Here is a 25186-nt window from a genome sequence, read left to right on the forward strand (position 1 = left end):
TGTGATTGTGGCAAGGGGGGCCCGCAGGCTAAGGGGCCTGGTGACGGCCGGCCTGTTACACTGCGAGTTGTGTCGGCCGCCCGGCGCCTCTGTCGCTATGGCGCCCTGTGCGGCCGCACCGCTCGCACACCCCAAAGTCCGGCCCTGTTAGATGTTGATTTCCAGAACGTTGTCCGGACTTCCTGGCGCCCGGCTCCAAATGCGGCGCATGTGTACCACCGCACATCAGTATCACGCCACCACCTCTCCGTGTCACCACGCCGACCGACGCGAACACATCACGAATGACGTCTCCTCTTCATGCTGCTGGCTAAGCGAGTGGTTCAGATGCTGGTTGTCTAACTTTTTTTTGCAGCAGGCAGAGCAGTGCCCCACCATCAAGAGGGTGCTCTAGGCAGCGGCCTATTTTGCCTATAGGCAGAGCCGGCCCTGACCCCCAGTTAGTGGGAGGAGGAGACAGCAGGAGAGCATACACCACTGGGTGAGCTCAGCAGAGGGTGTGAACTAACTTATAAAGGCTGCAATGGTGTGGGAGTTCACAGGGTTTGAGGGACCTGCAGCCTCATTACCACTCGCACGTTATGAATTGGGTGCTATATCCCAATCCCAATGCCGGGCTCTAATAGAGAGCTGCTGTGTGTCAGTCCAACAACCTAACAAACAAATAACCTGTATTATACCCTGTAGCCGATATATCTAAACTTAATGGGGGAGATTTATCAGAACCTGTGTACAGGAAAAGTTGCTGAGTTGCCCATAGCAACCAATCAGATTGCTTCTTTCATTTTTCAGAGGCCTTTTTAAAAATGAAAGAAGTGATCTGATTGGTTGCTATGGGCAACTCAGCAACTTTTCCTCTGGACAGGTTTTGATAAATCTCCCCCCATATCCCCAAAAATACATTGTCACACTTACAGATGTTATATAAATTTTGTCCTCCAGTCACAACCAGAGCTGCATTCAAAATTCTGCTGGAGACATGTGACCTAACAGCTGAGCTTGAAGAGAAGGATAAATGAGCTGTTAATGAGCGCTGATCTTCTAGATCAGTGTTTCCCAACCAGGCTGCCTCCAGTTGTTGCAAAACTACAACTTTCAGGCTGTCCAGGCATGCTGGGAGTTGTAGTTGTGCCACTGCTAGCCAGTTGAGGCTGTAATCTCCCGGTGTAATAGGACTCCATTTGTGTAACCATCAGTTGAAAGAAGGAATCCAAGTGAATTCTGAATGCAGCTTTGGATGTAACTGGAGTACAAATATAAGATTCCCATAAATACAGAAAAGTATGTGCAAAGTCTTTATTTAGATTTAAATGTTTCAAAAGCTGAATAAAATGTTAAACTGGGACTCATAGAAGCCCCATACTGAGCACTGTGACCCTCATGCATCATGTTTCTGTATTTGGATCCTGTGGGCCGCTGTCACTTTTCTAAGAATTGCACCCACTCCTGCCAAATGCTGATTCACAGCTCTGCTAATAAAGCAAGTAAAGTCTTCATATATATATATATATATATATATATATATATATATATATATATATATACAGCAGAGCTGTGAATCAGCATTTGGCAGGATATATATGTATATATACATATTGAGTTGGTCATTGGTTGGAGGCCTAATCTCTTCGATCATTGGTCTTTTTCTTCTGTCAAATGGTATTTCTTCTGGTATAAGAACTGCAGAAAACCCCTTTAAAGGGGTACTTCGGTGGAAAATAATATATATATATTTTAAATCAACTGGTGCCAGAAAGTTAAACAGATTTGTGAATTGCTTCTATTACAAAATCTTAATCCTTCCAGTACTTATCAGCTGCTGTATACTACAGAGGAAGTTCTTTTGTTTTTGAATTTCCGTTCTGTCTGACCACAGTGCTCTATGCTGACACCTCTGTCCAGGTCAGGAACTTTCCAGAGAAGGAGCAATTCCCCATAACAAACCTCTCCTGCTCTGGACAGTTCCTGACACAGGTGTTAACAGAGAGCAATGTGGTCAGACAGAAAATAATAACTCAACTTCCTATGTAGTATACAGCAGCTGTTAAGTACTGGAAGGATTAAACATTTTTAAATAGAAGTAATTTACAAATCTGTTTAACTTTATGGAGCAAATTGATTTAAAAACATTTTTTCTTCCATCGGAGTACCCCTTTAAGGACACAGCTGCTTTAGTGTAAAAAAAACTTTTATCCCTTGTGAAAATGAAAAATGTGGGGCTACAACAACATATAAGTTAAAAAATAACCGGGTGCCGCTCACAAGGGGGGTGCCAGGGGCAGACTGACCCGCCGCCGCCACCACTACACCGCCACCTACACTCGTCCCAGATCCCCAGCAGACAGCGCTACATTCTCCTGTATGCGCGATACAGGCACATACAGGAGAAGGCGTCCCCTCTGTGTGAGCCGCATCTGCTCAACTCTGCATACACCTATGGGGAAGGGGAGGTGTGTGTGTGTGGGGGGGGGGTTTACTCTACATATACCTATGGGGGAGGGGGGTTACTCTACATATACCTATAGGGGAGGAGGGGGGTGCTCTACATATACCTATGGGGGAGGGGGGGGGGGTTACACTACATATATACCTATGGGGGAGGGGGGTTACTCTACATATACCTATAGGGGAGGAAGGGGGGGGTGCTCTACATATACCTATGGGGGAGGGGGGGTTACTCTACATATACCTATAGGGGAGGAGGGGGGGGGTGCTCTACATATACCTATGGGGGAAGGGGCGGGGTTACTCTACATATATACCTATAGGGGAGGGGGGCGGTTACTCTACATATACCTATGGGGAGGAGGGAGGGTGTTACTCTACATATACCTAATAGGGGAGGAGGGGGGGGGGTTTACTCTACATATACCTAAGGGGAGTGGGGGGGGTTTACTCTACATATACCTATGGGGGAGGAGGGGTTACTCTACATATACCTATAGGGGAGGGAGGGTTACTCTCTACATATACCTATGGGGAAGGGGAGGGGGGGTTACTCTACATATACCTATGGGGAAGGGGGGGGGGGTTACTCTACATATACCTATAGGGGAGGAGGGGTTACTCTCTACATATACCTATGGGGAAGGGGAGTGGTGGGGGGGGGTTACTCTACATATACCTATGGGGAAGGGGAGGGGGGTTACTCTACATATACCAATGGGGAAGGAGAGGGGGGGGGGGTTACTCTTCATATACCTATGGGGGAGGGGGCTTACTCTACATATACCTATGGGGAAGTGGAGGGGGGGGGTGTTACTCTACATATACCTATGGGAAGGAGGGAGGGTGTTACTCTACATATACCTATAGGGGAGGAGGGGGGGTTACTCTACATATACCTAAGGGGAGTAGGGGGGGGGGGTTACTCTACATATACCTATGGGGGAGGAGGGGTTACTCTACATATACCTATGGGGAAGGGGAGGGGGTAACTCTACATATACCTATAGGGGAGGGAGGGTTACTCTCTACATATACCTATGGGAAAGGGGAGGTTACTCTACATATACCTATGGGGAAGGGGAGGGGGGGTTACTCTACATATACCTATAGGGGAGGAGGGGTTACTCTCTACATATACCTATAGGGAAGGGGAGGGGTGGGGGGTTACTCTACATATACCAATGGGGAAGGGGAGGGGGTTACTCTACATATACCTATAGGGGAGGGGGGGGTTACTCTCTACATATACCTATGGGGAAGGGGAGGGGGGTTACTCTACATATACCTATGGGGAAGGGGAGGGGGGGGGGTTACTCTATATATACCTAAGGGGAGGGGGAGGGGGGTTACTCTACATATACCAATGGGGAAGGGGCGGGGGTTACTCTACATATACCTATGGGGAAGAGGGGGTGTAACTGCATATACCTATGGGAAAGGGGGGTGTAACTGCACATACCTATGAGAAAGGGGGGGGTGTAACTGCATATACCTATGGGAAAGGGGGGGTGTAACTGCATGTACCTATGAGAAAGGGGGGGGTGTAACTGCATATACCTATGGGAAAGGGGGGATGTAACTGCATATACCTATGGGAAAGGGGGGTGTAACTGCATATACCTATGGGAAAGAGGGGGGGATGTAACTGCATATACCTATGGAAATGAGGGGGGGTGTAACTGCATATACCTATGGGAATGAGGGGGCGTGTAACTGCATATACCTATGGGAAAGAGGGGGGTGGTGTAACTGCATATACCTATGGGAAAGAGGGGGGGTGTACCTGCTTATACCTATGGGCAAGAGGGGGGAGGAAGGTGACTCTGCCTGTACCTACGGGGAAAGGGGAGGAAAGGGGGGGGGGGTAACTGCCTATACCAATGGGGAAGAGGGGGGTAACTCTGCCTATACCAATGGGGAAGAGGGGGGTAACTCTGCCTATACCAATTGGGAAGAGGGGGGGGGGTATCTGCCTATACCTATGGGGAAAAAAGGGGTTTAACTCTGCCTATACCTATGGGAAACGGAGGGAGTTTTTTTAAACTCTGCCTATACCTACGGGGAAAGGGGGTGGGGGGGGACTCTGCTGCCTATACCTAAGGAGAAAGGGGGGTTAACTCTGTTCCTATACCTATTGGGAAGGGGGTTTAACTCTGATGCCTATACCTACAGGGAAGGGGGGCTACCTAATTTTATACCTGGATGCCTAACTACTTACCTACATACCCAGCTACCTAACTATGTACATACTTGGTCTTCATACATGGCTGCCTAACTATCTAGCTAGCCCACTACCTACCTAACTTGTCACCTACCTACATATCTGGCTTCCTGATCTACCTACCTAGTTACCTATTTACCTCCCTACCTGCCCTTTTACTGTGCAGGACACCAAGGAGGGCATTATTACAGTTTGTGGGCCTATAGATAGAAAGATTGTAGAGGAGGGGAGGGCACTGGAAATATGCCGAGTCTGACATGTTTTTCCTGCAGATATTAAGAGATCCACATGGCGGTCTTATCCGGACGGAGAAGAAAAGGAAAGAGGACGCTGCTGATACGCTGAGGACGCTGATGAAAATACGTAATTGTGAGTCCCAAAATGTAACTGTAATCACTTATATGGTGTACACATCCTGTGTACAGCTGATATCTACCGCCATATGGTCCTGTATATAATCACTTATACTTTTATTCAGTACAGTATGGCGGTATTATCCAGTTATTGTGTGGTGGTATATATTTACTCCTTGTATACCAGTATTATTGGTCATGGAAATGTATCTATGTTAAAGTGTTTCTTATATATATATATATATATATATATATATATATATATATATATAAATTTTAGTTTATTGTGTGTGGGATTTAGGTGGAATAGAGGCGTGGCAGAAGATTGACGAGCTGCAGAGCCTAGTAGGGGCCCTTGCTTTTTTTTGGTCCGTGGGCCCTGAGTGTTGTCAGTCCGCTCCTGGGAGGGGGTGTAATTAAGGGGGGGGGTGCCAAACAAAGGGTCTGCCCCGGGTGCCAAATGCTCTAGGTACGCCCCTGGGTGGGGGGCTGACTTACAATGAGCTGGAGACCCCACTTCTCACTCATATATAAGATCACAGAGTTGCTACGAAGGAAATGTATTTCAGTGGATGTAATATAAGAACAAATGATGAACTTTTTGTTATACATTGGATAACCTTTTCCTTCTGAATCATTGTCAGGTCAGGGTTCTGCCTCCTGTAGACCTCTTCCCTATCAGAACTTATCAGTGGTCGTATCCAGTGGTTGAGCAGAGTGTATTGAGCGCTCCTCAGCACCAGCAGAGGCTGATCTGGTTCTTACATTGTGTAAAATCTTCCCACTCTTCTTCCCCCGTAACATCAACCACCGCCGTCTCCTTCAATAAACCCAATTAAACCAGGTCCACTGTAAGTTCGCTCATCTCTACCAGTTATGTAAGCAACAACTGGTGTCCTCACCCATATTTCCCAGGTTCCTTAATGTGAAAGGTTAGTGCAGTGTTTCCCAATCAGGGTGCCTCCAGCTGTTGCAAATCTGCCTTTGGCTGTCCGGGCATGCTGGGAGTTGTAGTTTTGTAACGGCTAGAGGTTTAGACTGGTCTAGACTAGATACAATGCAACAAACATTCAGCTGTCAGATCTGTACAAGGTTTCCTGGATGTCTAAACCAAAATTTCGCTATTTACGGACATCAAGCAGAGACCTTGTACATGGTCTGGAATTGTTTCACCAAGGGGGACAGATTAAAAACTTTTGGCACCACTTTTTACCGAGTTTCGCACCAACATTTTGGTGCAAAAAAATAAAAAATCTACATTTTCATAAGTGTTTACACCAAAACGAACAAAGGTTTGCACGACGCACTCCACACCACTTTTGGAAAGTAGGCGTGTCGGGGGTTAATCTAGATTACGGGAGATTTTCAAAAGCTTTACATGAACATTCTGATGTGTATAATATCTTTGAAATGGCATTAAGAAAGTTCAAAATGGTGGTTTAAATTTTTTTTTTTCCAGTGTTACATATTGAATTTATAACGTGAATTTATAACGTGAATTTATAAAGTGCAAAATACTGTTATAGTTAGTTTAAAATAAAAAAATAAATAAAAACATGTAAAAAAAAAAATGAAAATAATTAGCTGCTGAATACTACAGAGGAAATGGTTTTCTTTTTGGAACACAGAGCTCTCTGCTGACATCATGAGCACAGTGCTCTCTGCTGACATCTCTGTCCATTTTAGGAACTGTACAGAGTAGGAAAAAATCCCCATAGCAAACATATGCTGCTCTGGACCATTCTTAAAATGGACAGAGATGTCAGCAGAGAACACTGTGGTCATGATGTCAGCAGAGAGCTCTGTGTTCCAAAAAGAAAACCATTTCCTCTGTAGTATTCAGCAGCTAATAAGTACTGGAAGCATTAAGATTTTTTAATAGAAGTAATTTACAAATCTGTTTAACTTTCTGGCACCAGTTGATTTAAAAACTTTTTTTTTTTCCACGGGAGTACCACTTTAAGTCAGTGTTTTCCAAACAGGGTGCCTCCAGTTGTTGCAAAACTACAACTCCAAGCATGCTCGGACAGCCTTCGGCTGTCCAGGCATGCTGGGAATGGTAGTTTTGCAACAGTTGGAGACACTTTGGTTGGGAAACACTGCCTTAAATAGACAAACAGCTGCTAACCTGTGCAGCAGCATTTGGAGCCATATGGATTGTCAGCCACCCAGCTTTCCCAGAGTCCTGACTACTTTTGTTGCAACTCACACATTGCACAATTAAAATATTACCCCTTAAGTCAGCGTTTTCCAACCAGGGTGCCTCCAGCTGTTGCAAAACTACAACTCCCAGCATGCCTGGACAGCCTTCGGCTGTCCAGGCATGCTGGGAGTGGTAGTGTTGCAACAGCTGGAGACACTTTGGTTGGGAAACACTGCCTTAACTAGACAAACAGCTGCTAAATTGCGCAGCAGCATTTGGAGCCATATGGATTGTCAGTCACCCAGCTTTCCCAGTATCAGAAATAACTAAGAAGCATCTGAAAAGAACTGGACAATGGATTTCCATGTACTGGTGAAGGTTTATAGGGGATAGTGGGATGTTTTCCTTCAGCAGCTGCTGCTGTGTGCAGTAGAAGTGGGATGTAGTTTCTGGGAGATGTGCTGGGGGGGGGGGGGGGGGGCTGGGCGGTGGGAGGTGTACAGATATAATGTCATCTCTTCTATATCCCATAGACAGTGATCTGGGACCCTCCTCATATCATAAAGTGACTGGTTGGACAGTGAGGAGACACAGAGACTGGGGGTGAGTGAGTTGGGGGTCCCGAGGGGGTCTGATAATAGCAGGGGCTGGGGGGGGGGGGGGCTCTACAGCACATGTTAGTTACTTCAGAAACATAGGGTTAATACTATCAATATTTTTTGGGCTTAAGCATTATTTAGGCATTGTAACCCAAATGTGGGTACTATGCGGTGCTATTAAATGGGCACTGCGTAGCACTGTTGCCCAATTACTCCACTGCAGTATTATATTGTGTGGATGCAGAATTATATGGGCACTCTGGCATTACTATGTGGGCACAGTAGTATTATACTGTATGGAAGGATTATTTGGGCACACTATTTAACAACATTATGTGGCACTCTATGTCAATAGTATTAGGGCATTGTATGGCACTACTATGTAACAGTTGTGTGGCCATGCTGTGTGGGCACGGTGGCACTGGTATGTGGGCAGCAGTATTATATTGTATGGATGCAGAATTATATGGGCACTCTGGCATTACTATGTGGGCACAGTAGTATTATACTGTATGGAAGGATTATTTGGGCACACTATATAACAACATTATGTGGCACTCTATGTCAATAGTATTAGGGCATTGTATGGCACTACTATGTAACAGTTGTGTGGCCATGCTGTGTGGGCACAGTGGCACTTGTATGTGGGCAGCAGTATTATATTGTATGGATGCAGAATTATATGGGCACTCTGGCATTACTATGTGGGCACAGTAGTATTATACTGTATGGAAGGATTATTTGGGCACACTATTTAACAACATTATGTGGCACTCTATGTCAATAGTATTAGGGCATTGTATGGCACTACTATGTAACAGTTGTGTGGCCATGCTGTGTGGGCACGGTGGCACGGGTATGTGGGCAGCAGTATTATATTGTGTGGATGCAGAATTATATGGGCACTCTGGCATTACTATGTGGGCACAGTAGTATTATACTGTATGGAAGGATTATTTGGGCACACTATTTAACAACATTATGTGGCACTCTATGTCAATAGTATTAGGGCATTGTATGGCACTACTATGTAACAGTTGTGTGGCCATGCTGTGTGGGCACGGTGGCACTAGTATGTGGGCAGCAGTATTATATTGTATGGACAGATTATATCGGCACACGATCTAGCAGCATTATGTGGGCAGTGCGTGGCACTATTGTGCAATCATTTTACAACAGTATTATATTGAATGGAGGTTGGGCACACTGTGTGGCAGCACTCTGGGGTTAGTCTATATCAATATGTGGGCACTGCATGGCACTACTATGTAAAAGCTGTGTGGCACTGTTGTACTATGTAGCTGCATTATTTAAGCTATAGCTATATTTTTTGCTCTGCCGCAGCACTGTGTGAGCATTAAATGGGTAGTCCAGTTTAGGAAAATGTATCCCCTATTTAAAGGATCTGGTTGCAGGGGGTCCCCCAGCGATATCCTGCCCGGTGCCCCGACTCTCCCCATGCACTGAGCTTTAGTCGGCACCCCCCCCCCCATTCATGCATCTCTATACAGTGCTTTAAATAGAAATACATGAAGGGTGCATGCTAGTTGGACCCCCGCGATCAGATAAAGGATAGGGGATACATTTTCTTTAACTGGAGTACCCCTTTAAATTTGGGAGCATTTTGCGGGCACAATAGCGCAGTAATATGTGGAAATAGTGACATAAAACTATTTGCATAATAATATAGAAAAGTACCCACATAATGCTCTGTACTATTATTTGGAAACTTTATGGCAGTAATGTGAAGAGGGGGGGTTACAGATGTATAAGCCAAAGGCTTCTGCTGACTATACTTCTCCCTATCCATTGTACATCCCTGTCCTTATAATCACTAATATAATGTTATTAACACAATAAATCAGTTTAGCAGCCGGAGAGTTTCCGGGCGGGTTACAGGGAATTAAGATCCATAAATCGTAACAGCGATTGACTGGTCCATAAATCCTCACTGATCAAAACTAACTGACACAGCTGGAGGTATCGTTACAGTGTGCCAGGAGCCTTGGACATGTACATAGAGCAAACAGTGGGATTGGAAGGGGGAATTTATCATTGGCCCAGGCAAACGGGGGTAAAAATAACTACATTTATACAGAGAATGACAAACCCCCCCAGAGTATGGCAGAAAGTTGCAGAGTAGGATACATGGGAACCTATTTGTAAGTAGCAGCCTGCATCCCCTGACCAGACCCTGCTGTTATATGGGGGTCTTCAGCATCCCCGTCCCTCTGTAGACGGTGCAGCGTTTCAGATCATGTCTATATGAATTCCTTTACTGATAGTGATCTACAATAGGTCCCAGACATAGCACCACTATTTACCTGAAGTTCAAGGGAGGAACATTTAAAGCAGTGGTCCCCAAACTGTGGCCCTCCAGATGTTGCAAAACTACAATTCCCAGCATGCCTGGACAGCCGTTGGCTGTCCAGGCATGCTGAGAGTTGTAGTTTTGCAACATCTGGAGGGCCACAGTTTGGGGACCACTGATTTAAAGTGACAGGAGGATTTGTAGAGGATGTCTCGTGAAAGCCCGCATCACAGGAGGGGTCCCCCAGCTTCTACGGGGGAATGTTCCCCCAACCTGAGGCTCTCAAGCTGTTGCAAAACTACAACTTTCAGCATGCCCTGGCAATCTACAGTAATATTTGAAATCTTCAGAGTAGTGGTCCCCAACTGGTGGCCCTCCAGCTGTTGCAAAACTACAACTCTCAGCATGCCCTGGCAATCTACAGTAATATTTGAAATCTTCAGAATAGTGGTCCCCAACTGGTAGCTCTCCAGCTGTTGCAAAACTACAACTCTCAGCATGCCCTGGCAATCTGCAGATATATTTGAAATCCGCAGAGTAGTGGTCCCCAACTGGTGGCCCTCCAGCTGTTGCAAAACTACAACTCTCAGCATGCCCTGACAGTCTGCAGTAATATTTGAACTCCACAGAGTAGTGGTCCCCAACCGGTGGCCCTCCAGCTGTTGCATAACTACAGCTCCGAGCATGCCCTCCGGCGACCGCATTTCCTATTACCTGTGGCTCTCCAGCTGTTGCAAAACTATGACACCCAGCATGCCCTGACAGCATGTGTCATGCTGGGAGTTGTAGTTTTGCAACAGCAGGAGAGCCACAGGTTGCAGAGGTGGGAAAATTGAAAGTCTGCTCAGCTGTACAATGTTATATTTCCAATTGAAGTATGACTGGGCACATTTGCTGTTCAGGAGCCTGGGAAAGATGCATGACAGTTTCCGTGGCAGCTGTAACAGTAGCCATACCAGTTATGTAAGCAACAACTGATGTCCACACCCATCTTTCTCAGGTTCCTTTTTGTGAAATATTAGTGCAGTGTTACCCAACCTGGGTGCCTCCAGCTGTTGCAAAACTACAACTCCTTGCATTCCCGAACAGCTGAAGGCTGTTCGGGCATGATGGGATTGTAGTTTTGCAACAGCTGGAGGTTCATTGGTTGGGAAACACTGGCTTAGTGTATAATCACTGCCAAAGTTGTAAATGAAGCCATATTGGTGGTCACCCAGCTTTCTTATAATCAGATGTAAGTAACCTATGCAGAATACTGTGGAAGGAGCGCATTACAGTCAGGTCTATGGTTAGGAGATATTTGAGGTTTCCCTCTGGTGTCTCACCTGTCTCATTCCATCCATCCTTACAGATCAGTCACCATGACGCTCCTGTCTTATCTGCTCCTGTTTGCTGCCATTTACATCCAGGTTGTCAGAAGTCACCAGAACCCAGGTAAGATGATGAGACCCCGGGGAAGGAAGCGCAGACTGTGCCCCCAGGCCTGAGATTCACACTTTACCCTGAATGTGAATTCTCATCATCCTCTTCCTTCCATATGGACTCATTTTACCTGCACTGATACACTGTAAGGCCATGTTCACACGGCATAAATTGTGCGGAATGTCCACACTGAAAACACTGGCAGACATTCTGCACATTTGAATAATCCGGCGGGTGCTAGGACCACTCGGAAATACGCCGTCTTTTAGACGGCAATGCATTTCTGAGTGAAATTGGCAAAAAGAATAGACAAGATTCTTTTTGCGGACACCAGAATCCGGATTTCCATGGCAGAAGTATCTTCCGTGGAAATTCCACCTTGTGAACAGTACAGCAGAATCCCATTGAAATCAATAGGACTCTGCTGCAGCGGAATGTCCATGCGGAATATTCATGCGGAATTCCATGTGAACATACCATAAATCTCTGTGTGGACATTTCGGAAATTGCAGGCTCCGGCACAATATGCCGGCGCTAGGACCGCACAGGAATTAACCATCTCATAAATGGCTATGCATTCCGCACAGGTTCTTTCTGCGGACACTTTATTTATAATAAATAAAATAAGAAAAAATAATGGATACTAATATTAATAAGGAAAGAAATCAAGTAAATAATAAACAATAAATCATGGAAATATGAACAAATAAGAGCATCACACTTATCTTAACTGATAGAGCTAGCAGCAAAGAAAGAGGCAGGTTACCAGGAAGTAACATCGTATAATTCCTGGACTCTGACTTGATTGGCTATACATAATAGCATGCTCGGTTGCACCAAGCAAGTTTTCTATTGTTTTTTCTATTACTGTATACTAAAAAACTTTGCTGCTATGAGCTCAGTAAAGAAGGATTCTAAGCATAATGTGAAGCCTCCTGTCTTGATATAAAATTCGGAATTTCTGTGCGGAAACATCTGGCACGGAAATTGTGCCATGTGCATAGTGCAACAGAATCCCGTTAAATTTAACAGGACTCTGCTGCAGCGGGATCTCTGTGTCGAATTCCAAGCGGAATTCCACATGGAAATTCTGAGGTGTAAACATACCCTAACTGTGGTCCCCACAAAGGATCGCCTAGCCTAGATACAATGTGACAAACCTTCAGCTGTGAGAAGTATTAGGTCTATACATCAGTATTTTCAACATTCATGAACAGCAAGCAGAGGTCTTGCATGTGGAGAAGAATTGTAGCTCAAGGTATATTAGAAAGTTGCAAAGCTTTTCACTGGACAATGATGCTTTAGTTTTGTAAAATGTGTATTGACCCAGTACAGAATCACATGCTCTTCTATACTGCTGCCCATCCTGTGTGGCAGTTTCAGCTAAATGTCCATTATGTGTCCCCTCTCCTCAGAACTCTCTATAATGCACTATATAATGTATTGTCATATAAGGGTTAATGTATTTGTATTATCTATTTATCTGTTGCCTTAAATCTATTGGTGCTACGGACCTTGTTGTTAAGGGGAGTATGCAGTGGTGAACAGGAGACCTATCCGGCCAATGGGAAGGCTCTAAATTATCCCCATAGATAGTGAGGTCAGGGTTCTGCTCTCTCTCTTGAATCTTTGCTTAGATGTACAGTGATCCCTCAACTTACAATGGTCTCAACATACAATAGTTTCAACATACAATGGTCTTTTCTGGACCATCGTAAGTTGAAACCAGACTCAACATACAATGTACAGACAGTCCAGATCTGTGATACCTGTCAATGGCCGGAAGAACTGACCAATCAGAATGGGCATTCACTGGTAAAACCCCTGTATTACTGAAGCGTATGCACTGAGAGTGTCTAGTAGCGCCCCCTACAGTACAGGGAGGTATTACATGTTCTGTACTCTTTACCTGTACCAGGGTTACCAGGTGGGACACCAGGTGAGGGTGACTCCATTACTTTTTAGGACACTGTGTACTGTACAGGACCCTGAAGAAGCTCCTGTCCTATACATAGACCAGTGTTTCCCAAGCAGGGTGGCCCCAGCTGTTGCAAAACTACAACTCCCAGCATGCCCGGACAGCCGTCGGCTGTCCGGGCATGCTGGGAGTTGTAGTTTTGCAACAGCTGGAGGCACCCTGGTTGGGAAACACTGACATAGACAGTGATTTACAGCTCCCAGCAGATCTTTCTTACTTTTATATGGAAGGATTTGCTTTATCTATATTAGTTATCTACTTATTTTTCTTTAATCCTCACTTTTTCCTATTTTTGGATGACATTTTGGGGGCTTTAGAACCAATTACCAGGTTTCCATATAGTTATGGTCTCAACATACAATGGTCTCAACATACAATGGTCGTCCCAGAACCAATTAATATTGTAACTTGAGGGAACACTGTAGTTTGGTGAGGAGGCCTGAAGCCTATTCCAGCAACCACACATCTACTACAAGTCAGCCCCACTACTGAGGTGAAAGTCAAAGCCTTGCGGTAAGCCTACAGTCTTGGGGATATTACACAAGTCAAGTCAGCAAGTTTAGTCAAGTCCAAGTCTCTAAAGTATAGCGTGGGCGGCATCAGTCATATACAGCACAATCAACTATAAGTCCCATCAAGCCAATAAGCTTCCCTTAGTTCCCCCTGCAACTCCTTCACGCTAATCTGAGCTGTAACAGATTGTACCATCTTTCCAACCTCAGTAAAGCAATCCAGTTAACTGTAACCTTGTGTCGGAGTGATTATTTGCCTCGTGCCTTGCACAGGTGACTGTGGCATACCTCGGGTGGTGTATAGGTCAACTACGCCCTGGCGTCACGATAAGGTTAATTACACACATTACCCCGTCCGACACCACAAATGTGTGGCCTTTATCAGGAGCCTAGGAAAGCTGGGTGACAAGAAATTTTGGTAGCTGTATGAAAGACCACTTTGGTAGTCACCCAGCTTTATATAGACCCTGAGTGGTGTATTATAAATGTACAAGGTTAATCAGAGCTACAGTGTCGTTCATATTTGTAGTGGTTATAGTTTTGAGGGTACTGTGGATTAGAACCCTGCGCGGGACTGTTTTTTTAATCCTGCTCCTAACTGCTTCAGATGAATATCTGACCATTAAAGCCGCTCTCACAACATGTGTTCCTCTCACCCGCTCCCGCAACATGTGTGTCCAATCCTACCCGCTCCAGCAAACATTTTGGGCTAGTAATGGGGGCCATGTGATTTCTCTACTAAGCATTATATAACATTCATGAGCCTGGGTAAACAAGGTGAGGCATTTTCACCTAGCTTTTCTGTGCTCTAGAATGGCATAGCGGCACTCTCAGGTACTATAGATAAGTCATGCAGTACAATATATGCCATTATGTGCGCAAAATATTCACATGGAATCCTGATCAATATGTCTAAGCGGCCAGTGATGAAATCATTTGGTGCTAGGACTGTGCAGACCTGTACTGTAACCATTGATGGTAAGGCAGTCCGCGCATAATGCGAATGGTTAAGCAAATAATTCACACCAATGTTTAAGGTTCGTGCAACGTAATTCCTGAGTGCAATTCCGCGTGCAGGCGCAGACCTGAGTGGAGCACAGCACTGTAGCACTGTCACTGGCCGTTCACCGTACCACTACACTGGTTGCACCATCAAGATGAATTACCCTTGTGGCAGGGGGGAGGAGTCAGCGAGAGTGTAGCCAGGTGTTGGACACTAGAGGCTGGCTCGTCCCAATAAGCACTGGGGCTGTTTCCATTATAGCGGGCACTGTCACTGTCTTCCAGGGAAGGGGGGGGGGGGGGCTGTGGCTGTCTGCATTATTGGGTGTACTGTGACTGTCCTCATTATAGTGGCCAGTATGGCTGGTAGGTACTGTGGCTCTCTTCATTACTGGGGGGGGGGGGGGGGGGGGGGGGGGGGGGGGGGGGCACTTTGTCTGTTTTTATTATTGTGGGGCATTGTGTCTGTCTTTATTATTATGGGGCATTGTGTCTGTCTTAATACTTGTAGTGCATTGTGGCTGTCTCCATTATGAGAGGGACACTGGTGCTGTCTTCATTATGTGGGGGGTCATTGTGGTTGTCTCCATAATAGAGGCACACTTCATTATGGGTGTAATGTGGCTGTCTCCATAATGGGGGGCACCATAGCTGTCTCTGTTATTGAGAGCACTGTGGCTATCTCCATTATAGGGGGCACTGTGTCTGTTGTCATTATGGAGAGGGTGGGGGGGGGGGGGGGAGGGGATTGTGGCAGCCTCCATTATTGGGGCACACTGTGGCTGTCTCCATTAAGGAGGGGGCACTTTGGCTGTCTTTAATGTGGTAAACACTGTGACTGTCTCCATTATACTGCAGCCGTATCAATTATAGGGGGCACTGTGGCAGTCTCCACTGTATCTGGTGCCCATTATTGGGGCATAGTGGCTGTCTCCATTATAGGGGGACACTGTGGTGTGGTATCCCAGTGCGGAACACTCTTGTCCACCTGCCCTGTCAAGTGGATGTCACTTTATGGTGTCTGTCCTGGCCCACAGCTCCAGGTTGCATTGTCATGCATTTTGTGATACATTCTGTGGTATGGGGTGTGAGATGCAGGGCAGATAGAATTACCCTAGGGGCAGATGGCATTAACCCCTTGTATTTGTGATGTCAGGGCATGGTTTATCCTCAATACCACCCGAAGGTATACCGCTGGATCCTGGGCTAGGCACAGGGGCAATAATGACTCTGATGCCACGTTATGGGCAACGGTAGCTTTACTGAGGTTAGACAGGTGGAAAAGTCTATACAGTTCAGCCAGGCCCATGGAGGTGACCAGTGACTTCAGAGACCTTAAGGGCTTGCTGGGACTTGTAGTAGATGTGGACAATTTAGTGCAGGCCACGTTGGCTAGACAGATGACTTGACTGACTTGTGACTGACAAGACTGTGACTGTGGCTTACTTGCAGGTTGGTAGCTTGTGGCTGCAGACTGGACTTGAGGCCTCCTATGACTCTGGACACACACTTAGGCACAACTTGACTGGACCTCAGGAAAGACTAAGAGCGTGCAGAGGCTCCACACAGGGCTTATATGGGGGAGGCTCTGGTGGGGTCCCATTGGTCACCCCTAAGTCACCTGTTCACTGATACCTCCTGGGTAACGATCACATGACAAATCACATGGTAAACAGTCTTAAAGATATACCACTCTTACATATATAACATAGGGATTATATACAATTACAATAAACAGATGCAGGGGGGGGGGGGGGCCCAGGGGACACTGCAGGGAGGCTGTCTGACAGGGCAGCAAGGGTAGGGTAACACCTCCCATACTGGGCCACCTCAAACTCCCCCTCTTAAACACAGCCGTCTTTGGCGCCCAGTCCTGGAGGGCGGATGACTAACAGTGGCCACTGGGGCCTAGTGAGAACCGTTCATGTGGTGTATTGGTGTAATGTCCTTCACAAGTCTGATTGTGGGAAACAAAAAAAAAATGAGTCCATGTGGCACTTGACAAAAAATGTGCTCTTTGTGGTAAACATGTGGGATTCATTACCCTTGTAACTGCAACTTCAACACAATTACGACACTTGAACACATTTGTGTGGATTGGGCTGCCTGAGGCTCTCTGCCCAATGCCATAGCTGCAGGGCCCCCTCAATAGGTAAATTTATACTATACAATGAAGTTACCTTTCAGGGTTGGTACTCTGGTGACTGGTGTATAGGCTGGAGCCAACAGTGAAAAGACTGGGACTGGTGGGGAGACTAATGTGGGTTGAACCAGCCCCGGGGTTGGTGAGACACAGAAGATTGCAGGCTGATTTGGAGAAAACATGGGGAAATCCTTAGATGCGTGGATTCCTTCGCCTGGTACGTACTCTCTCGCAGGTCTGACAGCTGGAGGAGGTGGTGCTGGGAGCATTGGTAGGTCTTCTCTCAGACATAACTTGATTCGATTTAGGTGAACAACTTGTGGCTCATACCTAGGCTTTTGCACTTCATATACATCAGATTCGAGATAGGGTATGGCCGGCACTGTGTACGGTTCTGTCTCCTAGATAGAGTCTAACTTGTGGGTCCTCGAAAACCTCTGCAGCCAAACTTTATCGCCCAATTGAAGTGGTTTGGCAGAAGCATGACGGTTATCTATCTCTGTTGAGCCTTGCCCATCTTCTTGCTGGCAATTTCTTTGGCTTCTTGGATTCTTCTCTGGTGGTCAGAGATCCATTCCAGGGAGGATTGTGGAGAGTTGTTGAACAGGGCTTGGAGCCCAAATGTCTGATCTTTAGGCAGCTGCCCATGACGCCCCATCATCAAGTAGAAAGGGAAGTAACTCATAGAACAATGGACTGTGATATTATATATCTCCAATAGTTTGGGCAACAGTTTGGGCCACTCTTCTTGTCTTGACACAGAGGCTGCTTGCAACATGTGGATAAAGACTTGATTGATGTGTTCACAGAGCCCGTTCCCCTGGGGGTGGTAAGCAGAAGTCTGGAGTTTCTTGCAGGCATGGAATTGACACAGCTCTTGGAAGAGTTGGGCCTCGAAGGCCGCTCCATGGTCCATTAGGACAGACTCTGGACACCCAAGGGGTGCACCCAACTAGAGTGACCACGCATACTAGATACGGCGCATACAGCATCCCCAATTTGAAACCAGGGACGCGTTACTATGCCCACTGGTCATGTGGGTATCACTGACCAATGAGCGAGCCGTATAGATGATTCGCTCACAGTACTACCGCATACCACTAAAGAGACAGTGGAAATTGCCCTCCCCACTAGGAGGGAAAAGAAAAGAGCGAGACGGAGCGTTGCAGGGGAGGTCGGAAGAGAGAAGACAAAAGAAAGAAAATACAAGACGCACAAAGACAGAGACTGTAAAAATATTTAATTCTTTCATTTTGCCCTACTAGTTGTTCTGACAGTTTTAATCTCTTTTTGGACCTTAACTCCTTCAGGACGAAGGGCGTACCTGTAAGCCCCTCGCCCGGTCTCGGTGTTTAAAACGGGGTCACGCCGTGATCGCAATAAAATCGCGATGTCCCGATCAGCTAGGACGCAAGCGGAGACCCCTTACCTTGCTCGGTCGCGTCCGATCGGCGTTTGATTGCTCCAAGCACGAGCTACAGGCTTGAGCAATCGAACCCCTATCTCACTGATTCATGCAAAGCTATGGCTCTGCAGGGATCAGGGTAAAAGATCAGTGTGTGCAGTGTTATAGGCCCCTATGGGAGCTATAACATTGCAAAAAAAAAGTGAAAAATAAAAGTTAACAAAGGTCATTTAACCCCTTCCCAAATAAAAGTTTGAATCACCCCCTTTCCCCATAAAAAAAACTGTGTAAATAAAAATAAAAATAAACATATGTGGTATCACTGCGTGTGGAAATGTCCGAACTATAAAAATATATTGTTGATTAAACCGCTCAGTCAATGGCGTACACGCAAAAAAATTCCAAAGTCCAAAGCAGCGTATTTTTGGTCACTTTTTATATCATGACAAAATTAATAAAAAGCGATCAAAAAGGCTGATCAATACAAAAATGATACCGATAAAAACTTCAGAACACGGCGCAAAAAATTAGTCCTCATACCGACCCATACGCGGAAAAATAAAAAAGTTATAGGGGTTAGAAGATGACAATTTTTAACGTATAAATTTTCCTGCATGTAGTTATGATTTTTTTCCGAAGTACGACAATATCCAACCTTTATAAGTAGGGTATCATTTTAACCGTATGGACCTACAGAATAAAGATAAGGTGTTATTTTTACCAAAAAATGCACTGCGTAGAAACGGAAGCCCCCCAAATTTACAAAATTAAATTTTTTCTTCAATTTTGTCGCACAATTAATTTTTTTTCTGTTTAGCCGTGGATTTTTGGGTAAAATGACTAATGTCACTGCAAAGTAGAATTGGTGGTGCAAAAAATAAGCCATCATATGGAAGTTTTTGTGCAAAATTAAAAGCGTTATGATTTTTAGAAGGTAAGGAGGAAAAAATTAAAACGCTAAATTGGAATAAACCCTGTGTCATTAAGGGGTTAATCATTCTATCAGGTAACTAACCATTAAGAGTTTTTTTCTTATAAAAGGGGAGCAGGATGGAGAGGGCTCCCAGGCAACAATGACCGATCCGTCCCCCTCTCGCCCTTCCAGTGAACCAGCCCCAATACATACGGACCTAAAAACTAAATCTAAATTTTACCCCTTACAGTCCAGAGGGAACTATCTGGACACTTTTCAGAGCATGGTCCCCAATGACTTGGAGAACCTTACTAAGAGTGACATCAAATACTCTAACAATATGTCTGCTGCTGAACATCGGGCACTTAAAAAGTTAGCCGACAATAGAAATATTGTCATCCAACCAGCGGAAAAAGGGGGCGGGCTGGTAATCCTAAACACTCATGACTACATGGGTACTCCGGTGGAAAACTTATTTTTTTTTATCAATTGGTGCCAGAACGTTAAACAGATTTGTAAATGACTTCTATTAAAAAATCTTGATCCTTCCAGTACTTATTAGCTGCTGAATAGAGATGTCGCGAATTGATTGCCGGCGAACAGTTCCTGGTGAACTTAGCATGTTCGCATCGCCGGGCGAACATATGTGAAGTTCGATTCGCCCTCTATACTTTAACATTGCGGTAAACTTTGACCCTGTGAGTCAGAGTCAGCAGACACATTACAGCCAATCAGCAGCAGTCCCTGCCTTCCAGACCCTCCTACCTCCTGCACGGACGCCATTTTACCTTCATTCGGCATGCTGAAGGCTTAGGAAGTGGAGGGACAGAGAAGCTGCTCCTGCTGTATAGGGAAAGCGATAGCTAGGTTGCTGCTAGGTGGTGTATTCAGGGTCCACTTTACTCCTAAAGCACTAGTCTAACATCTGCTTTAACCTCTTCAGTACGCAGGACGTATGGATACACCCTGCATTTCGAGTCCTTAAGGACGCAGGGCGTATCCATACGCCCGTGGGAATTCCGGTCCCCACCACTAAAAAAATTAGCCGGTTGGGGACCAGAGCCGGATGCCTGCTGAAATCGTTCAGCAGGCATCGCGGCATATCGCCCAGGGGGGTCATTATGCCCCCCCATGTCGGCGATGGCCGCAGATCGCTGGACAATTCAGTCCAGCGATCTGCGGCGATTCCGGGTCAATCGGGTCTCCAGTGACCCGGTGATAGGGTTGCCACCTTTCCCTCAGAAAAATACCGGTCATGGGTGTGGCTATGTGGGGGTGGAGCTACAAAAGGGGAGGGGCCAGATTGCACAGGGGCTGAGGGATCAGGGGTTTAAGAAATGGCATGGGGGATGGGAGGGGGGTTTAAGAAATAGCATAGGGGATTGGAGGAATACAATATATATGGGGGGGGAATTTTCCTATATCGCACAAAAAAATTACATTTAGAGAATACCTACCAAAACCCTATTTATGCCAGCGGCGGCGGTAGTGGTGGTGCGCGACAGCAACGCTGGCTCTCTCTGATGACGAGTGACGTCCCCCTGCGCAACGTCAGATTAACAGGCTAATCAGACAGTATCACACATGACAGATTTAGATGCACAGGCTCAGCAGACAGTATCACACATAACAGGATTAGATACACAGGCTCCGCAGACAGTATCACACATGACAGATTTAGATGCACAGGCTCAGCAGATAGTATCCCACATGACAGATTTGGATATACAGGCTCAGCTCACAGTATCACACATGACAGGATTAGATACACAGGCTCAGCAGACAGTATCGCACATGACAGGATTAAATACAGAGCGCAGCAGATAGTTTCACACATTAAAACATTAAATCAGTGTTTCCCAACCAGGGTGCCTCCAGCTATTGCAAAACTACAACTCCCAGCATGCCCGGAAAGCCAAAGGCAGTGGGAAACACTGCATTAAATACACAATTTTGCAGAGAGGTCTCACCAGTCTCTTGTCTTCACTTTCTCCTTTCCCCGGGCGGCTCCAGGTTAAGGAATGTCCGGGGTTGAGGAGGAATGGGGTGGGCAATTATTTATCCCATGGGGCCACATGAGAAACTAAAAATATTGTGGAGGGCCGGGTAGTTGTCCCCCAGATTAGGAGCATAGTTGTCCCCCAGATAAGGAGCATAGTTGTCCCCCAGATTAGGAGCATAGTTGTCCCCCAGATTAGGAGCATAGTTGTCCCCCAGATTAGGAGCACAGTTGTCCCCCAGATTAGGAGCATAGTTGTCCCCCAGATTAGGAGCATAGTTGTCCCCCAGATTAGGAGCATAGTTGTCCCCCAGATTAGGAGCATAGTTGTCCCCCAGATTAGGCAGCATAGTTGTCCCCCAGATTAGGAGCATAGTTGTCCCCCAGATAAGGAGCATAGTTGTCCCCCAGATTAGGAGCATAGTTGTCCCCCAGATTAGGAGCATAGTTGTCCCCCAGATTAGGAGCATAGTTGTCCCCCAGATTAGGAGCATAGTTGTCCCCCAGATTAGGCAGCATAGTTGTCCCCCAGATTAGGCAGCATAGTTGTCCCCCAGATTAGGACCATAGTTGTCCCCCAGATTAGGAGCATAGTTGTCCCCCAGATTAGGAGCATAGTTGTCCCCCAGATTAGGAGCATAGTTGTCCCCCAGATTAGGAGCATAGTTGTCCCCCAGATTAGGAGCATAGTTGTCCCCCAGATTAGGCAGCATAGTTGTCCCCCAGATTAGGCAGCATAGTTGTCCCCCAGATTAGGCAGCATAGTTGTCCCCCAGATTAGGCAGCATAGTTGTCCCCCAGATTAGGCAGCATAGTTGTCCCCCAGATTAGGCAGTTTACCCCCCCCCCCTACACACACACACACACACACACACATATATACACATACACACACACACACACACATATATATATACACAGACACATAGAGACACATACACAGACACATAGAGACACATACACAGACACATATACACACAGACACTCACCCGCCCTGCGCTGCAGAGGGAGACAGGATACACGGCCTCTCCCCTCCCTGCTCTGCCTATGGAGGGTTGTAAGACTGCACGGGGCAGAGAGAAGGCGGGGGAGGGGGAGAGAGTAGACAGGAGGTGCACGCCCCCTCCCCAGCACTGTACAATCTTTTCCTGTCATCGCACGGAGCTCTCCCTGTCACAGGCTGGTGTCAGACCTGGGCATTGTAGGGCCGGTCATGAAAGCAGTGCTGTTCTGGGGATGCTGCTCCGTCCGCCCCTGTCAGTGAATGAAAAATACCGGCCATTGCATGGCCGGTATTTTTCATCCAAACATACCGGCACAGCCCGGAATGTAGATGAAAATACCGGCTGTGCCGGTAAAATACCGGCAGGGTGGCAACCCTACCCGGTGACCCGGAATTACTGGCTGATCAGAGACGGCCCCGAACAGCCATAGCCAGCAGGGGTGAGGTGGCACTGGTGCCACCTCACGATCGCCCTGATTCGTCAGCTGGTTTACCGGCCAACCAATCAGGGCACCTGCTGCGGGTGTCACTCCCGCAACCCGCTCCGCTCCTCTTCCAGAGGACGTGAGCGGGTGCGGGAAGAAGACTCCGGGTGCTGGGGACCCCGATCCCCGGCGTCCCTGTTGGGATCGGGGCCCCAGGAGCGACGGCCGCGGCGAGGGACTGACCTGCAGCGGAGCAGCAGCAGGAGGTGAGTGACAGCCTCCTGCTGTTGCTTAGCAACAGCTCCCAGCATGCAAAAAGGGCATGCTGGGAGCTGTAGTTATGCAACAGCAGGAGGCAGACCACCACAACTCCCAGCATTCCCTTATGGGCATGCTGGGACTTATAGTTTTGCAACAGCTGGAGGCACATTTTTTCTATGGAAAAGTGTACCTTCAGCTGTTGTATAACTACAACTCCCAGCTTGCACAAACAGCTAAAGTGCATGCTGGGAGTTGTAGTGGTGCATCTGCTGGTTGCATAACTACAACTCCCAGCATGCCCATTGGCTGTCGGTGACTGCTGAGAGTTGTAGTTTTGTAACAGCTGAAGGCCCACTGGTTGTGAAACTCAGAGTAAGGTCACAAACTCAGTGATACATAACCAGTGTGCCTACAGCTGTTGCAAAACTAAAACTCCCAGCATGCACCGTATATGCTTTCTTTTTTACCTAACTCAGTGTTTCACGACCGGCGTGCCTCCAGCTGTTGCAAACTACAACTCCCAGCATGCACCGTATATGCTGAGAGTTGTAGTTTTGCAACAGCTGGAGGCACACTGGTTGTGAAACACTGAGTAAGGTCACAAACTCAGTGATACATAACCAGTGTGCCTACAGCTGTTGCAAAACTAAAACTCTCAGCATGTACAGTCTGTCAGCGCATGCTGAGAGTTGTAGTTTTGCAACAGCTGGATGTCCCCCCCCCCCCCCAATGTGAATGTACAGGGTACACTCACATGGGCGGAGGTTTACAGTAAGTATCCGGCTGCAAGTTTGAGCTGCGGCAAATTTTCTGCCGCAGCTCAAACTGCCAGCGAGAAACTACTGTGAACCCCCGCCCGTGCGAGTGTACCCTAAAAACACTACACTACACTAACTCAAAATAAAATAAAAAGGAAAAAACACTACATATACACATACCCCTACACAGCCCCCCTCCCCAATAAAAATGAAAAATGTCTGGTACGCCACTGTTTCCAAAATGGAGCCTCCAGCTGTTGCAAAACAACTACTCCCAGTATTGCCGGACAGCGGTTGACTGTCCAAGCATGTTGGGAGTTTTACAACAGCTGGAGGCACCCTGTTTGGGAATCACTGGCGTAGAATACCCCTATATCCACCCCTATGCAAGTCCCTAATTTAGGCCTCAAATGGGCATGGCGCTCTCACTTTGGAGCCCTTTGTATTTCAAGGCAACAGTTTAGGGTCACATATGGGGTATCGCCGTACTTGGGAGAAATTGTGTTACAAATTTTGGGGGGTATTTTCTGCTTTTACCCTTTGTAAAAATGTTACATTTTTGTGAAAACAAGCATTTTAGGTAAAAACATTTTTTTTTTTTACATATGCAAAAGTCGTGAAACACCTGTGGGGTATAAAGGTTCACTTAACCCCTTGTTACGTTCACCGAGGGGTCTAGTTTCCAAAATGGTATGTCATGTATTTTTTTTTGCTGTCCTGGCACCATAGGGGCGTCCTAAATGCGACATGCCCCCCGAGCAAAATTTGGTCTCAAAAAGCCAAATATGACTCCTTCTCTTCTGAGCATTGTAGTTCGCCCGTAGTGCACTTCAAGCCAACTTATGGGGTACCTCCATACTCAGAAGAGATGGGGTTACAAATTTTGGGGGGTATTTTCTGCTATTAACCTTTAAAAAATTAGAAATTTGGGGGGAAACACATTTTTGTGAAACTTTTTTATAAATTTTTTTACGTATGCAAAAGTCGTGAAACACCTGTGGGGTATTAAGGCTCACTTTATTCTTTGTTACGTTCCTCAAGGGGTCTAGTTTCCAAAATGGTATGCCATGTGTTTTTTTTTGCTGTTCTGGCACCATAGGGGCTTCTTAAATGCAACATGCCCCCCAAAAACCATTTCAGAAAAACGTACTCTCCAAAATCCCCTTGTCGCTCCTTCGCTTCTGAGCCCTCTACTGCGCCTGCCAAATAATTTACATAGACATATGAGGTATGTCCTTACTCGAGAGAAATTGGGCTACAAATATAAGTATAAATTTTCTTTCCTTTTAC

The 25186-nt window shown here is 46.4% G+C and overlaps 1 protein-coding gene across 2 annotated transcripts in view; it reads left to right on the forward strand.

Annotated features, from left to right (window-relative positions):
- Positions 1 to 802: 802 nt before the first annotated feature.
- Positions 803 to 25186, forward strand: part of COL20A1 (collagen type XX alpha 1 chain) — a 156600-nt gene continuing 132216 nt past the window's right edge. Inside the window, exons 1-3 of one of the 2 annotated variants that reach the window (XM_056547885.1) lie at positions 803 to 865; positions 4942 to 5038; positions 11427 to 11509. In XM_056547885.1, the coding sequence (XP_056403860.1) occupies positions 11437 to 11509 (73 nt within the window). In that variant the 5' untranslated portion in view covers positions 803 to 865; positions 4942 to 5038; positions 11427 to 11436. Of the gene's footprint in view, positions 866 to 4941; positions 5039 to 7714; positions 7769 to 11426; positions 11510 to 25186 lie in introns of those variants that run through there. The other variant, XM_056547886.1, reaches the window with a different exon arrangement.

This window comes from Hyla sarda, chromosome 12 (assembly GCF_029499605.1).
Source record: "Hyla sarda isolate aHylSar1 chromosome 12, aHylSar1.hap1, whole genome shotgun sequence".
NCBI lineage: Eukaryota > Metazoa > Chordata > Amphibia > Anura > Hylidae > Hyla > Hyla sarda.